This window comes from Triturus cristatus, chromosome 6, assembly GCF_964204655.1.
Source record: "Triturus cristatus chromosome 6, aTriCri1.1, whole genome shotgun sequence".
Taxonomy (NCBI): Eukaryota; Metazoa; Chordata; class Amphibia; order Caudata; family Salamandridae; genus Triturus; species Triturus cristatus.
Genome location: NC_140589.1, coordinates 1,490,292,921 through 1,490,295,596, shown reverse-complemented (window position 1 = coordinate 1,490,295,596; position 2,676 = coordinate 1,490,292,921). Strand labels below are relative to the sequence as shown.

The 2,676-nt window shown below is 57.9% G+C and overlaps 1 protein-coding gene across 1 annotated transcript; it reads right to left on the bottom strand.

Moving 5' to 3' along the window:
- Positions 1-215: 215 nt before the first annotated feature.
- LOC146821590 (somatostatin receptor type 4-like) lies at positions 216-2,434 on the bottom strand. The gene has a single exon (XM_085609359.1). The coding sequence runs from the start codon at positions 1,501-1,503 to the stop codon at positions 289-291; it is 1,215 nt and encodes a 404-aa protein (XP_085465485.1). The 5' UTR covers positions 1,504-2,434; the 3' UTR covers positions 216-288.
- Positions 2,435-2,676: the final 242 nt, after the last annotated feature.

Below are 2,676 nucleotides of genomic sequence, written 5' to 3'. Positions count from 1 at the left end.
TGACATACCGCCAACTCCTGCCCTCGCGTCTTGTATTACTACTTCACGTGAAACCCATTTAAACATGCTCACCTCGGTGCAACTAAACATCACTAGCTCACAGAAGCAGTGGCATCTGCGCAAAAAGAAAAGACTTACGAAAATGAACGGGAAAGATTCAAATGCGGCATTCGAGCTATTGACAGTTTTAATAGCTAATTTGTACAAACTGGAACTGATCCTAGGAGCGTCTGTGAAGCAGTAAACATACCTACAGTTTTTTAACACGCACACAAAGGGCGGTATCTGTCATTCTGGCAAGTAAAAGGCATCCCTGGGCGCACTGAGGTGCGGTAGTCCGTGGGAAGGCGCCGTGCTTGTGGCTGTGCTGGGGCTGCACGGGCTCTGCGGGAAGTCCAGCGGCCGGTGCTGGTGGTGATGCTGTGGGTGGTGCAAGCAGGGCCGGCTCTTCAGCGCCGTGGCGCAGTAGTCCACCGGCTCGTCTGTGGCGCTCTCCAGCCAACGGAAACACACGATCCTCTGGAAGGAGCGCCTAAAGTTGTCAGAAAAGAAGCCATAGAGGATGGGGTTGGCACAAGAGTTGGCGTAGCTGAGAATGAGAGAGACGTGGTTCACTGTGGCGTCCATGCGCGGCAACGACAAGTTAAGCAGCTGCACCACATAGAAAGGCATCCAGCAGATCACAAAGACGGCCACCACTAGGAGCACTAACCGTGTGATCTTGCGCTCCGAACGCCGGCGCTGCTGCCAACCCGCCTTGAGGGCCACGGCGCGCATCTTAACTATGATCAGCACGTAACAGAGGCCGATGGCCAGCACGGGCAGCAGGAAGCCCAGCAGAAAGGTGTAGACCACGAAGAATGCAGACCAGGCGGGCTGGGGCCAGAGCAGGTTGCAGACCACGGCGCCGTCCTCCGACGGCATGGTGTCGGCGAAGAGCAGGATGGGCGAAATGACAAGGAGAGAGAGCAGCCAGACGCCGGCGTTGATGGCCTTGGCCACGGTGGGGCGGCGGTAGCGCGCGGCGCGCAGCGGGTGCACCACGGCCACGTAGCGGTCGGCGCTCAGCACCGTGAGGCAGAAGACGCTGGTGAACATGTTGATGCCGTCCACGCTGAGCACCGTGCGGCACATGCCGGCTCCGAATGGCCAGTGCTGCAGCGCCGCTGACGCCGCCAGGAAGGGCACGCTGAGCATGAAGAGCTCGTCCGCGATGGCCAGGTTCAGGATGTAGATGTTGGTGGCCGTCTTCATCTTGGCATAGCGCAGGATGACGAAGATCACCATGGAGTTGCCCACCAGCCCCACCAGGCACACCAGCGCGTAGATGAACTGGATCACGATCATGCTCACGTCCCGCTCTTCGTCCTCCGGGGGCCCGCTGCGGGTACCATTGGAGTGGAGCTCTGTCCCAGCGGCCGGCTGGTAGGAAACGTTCCAAGCGCCTGGCCAGAGCAGGGCCCCTTCAACAGGCGCCAGGGGGGCAGCGGGAGAAGTGGTCATCTTGGCTCTCCCATAGGACTGCAGGGCTGGTGCAGAAGCTCTCTGGTGTGCAGATACTGACTGGATCTGAGTGTGAGACGATGAAAGGGGGAGATGAACGGTGGGAGGGAGTTATGCACTGCGGGGGGCTCCCCAGAGATCTGATGCTTGCTGGATCTGAGGGACAGACCATGAGCGGGAGAGATGTCCGGAGGCCGTGAGTTATGCAATGCAGGGGCTATCCGGGCTTCTGATTCTGGCTGGGTCTGACCAATACAGATGAGAGATGACTAAAGCTAAAAAGTTATTCGTGGCTGGAGCTCTCCAGGGCACTGAACCGAGTCGAGCCTGGGTGAGAGCTGCTCAGGGGAGGCTATGAGTCGACGGAAGGTGTTATGGAACGCGCTTCCTCTCCAGGGTGCTGAGTGATGGTTGCATCGGAGTGGCAGGTGGTGAAAGGGATGAGAGGACGGGCGCGTTGATAAAGAGTTGTGCAGTGCACGGACTCTCGGGCAGCTGCGAGGTGATGAGAGAGTGAACCGTCACAGGAGCGAAGTTGTGCAGAGCCGGCGCTCTCCAAGGTTCTGAAGCTGGTCGGATCTGAGAGACGAGGATTAAAGGGAGGGAGCTGACGAGGGTAGGGGGTGGGGAAAGGAATTATGCAATACGGGGGCTCTACTGGGTGCTGATTGCTGGACTAAATCTGATAGAGCGGCGAAGAAAGATGGAGAAATGACTGGAAGAAAGGAGCGCTATGCGGCTCTCCATGGGACTGATTGATGCTGGGTTTAGTCGGAGGGAGAGTTCAAGACTGGGAGACTGGGGCTGTGGCTTCTGCATGCCGGGTGGGCTCACATGAATAGCAGGAGTGGGAGTGATGACTAGAGAGGTCGTGAGATGGAAGGAAAGGGAGAGTTTAAAGGCCTTTCAGAGCTAACATGCTTCCAGCTGCTGAGCGCTCAAATGATTATGAAGGGAGGGGAGTGGAGTGCTGATAAAGGAGTGGGAGAGGCACGAGGAGGGTGGGGCTGGAGAGGTGGCGCAGTGCCGATGCACACATTAGATCTGCCTCTGGTACTCAGGGACCCTTTTCTCTCTGTCTTCACCCTCCCGCCCTCTCCCCTCCCCAGGGGTGAACCTCCCGCAGCACAGAAACACTGACGTCCAATGACAGCAGCAGCATCGATTTGATGT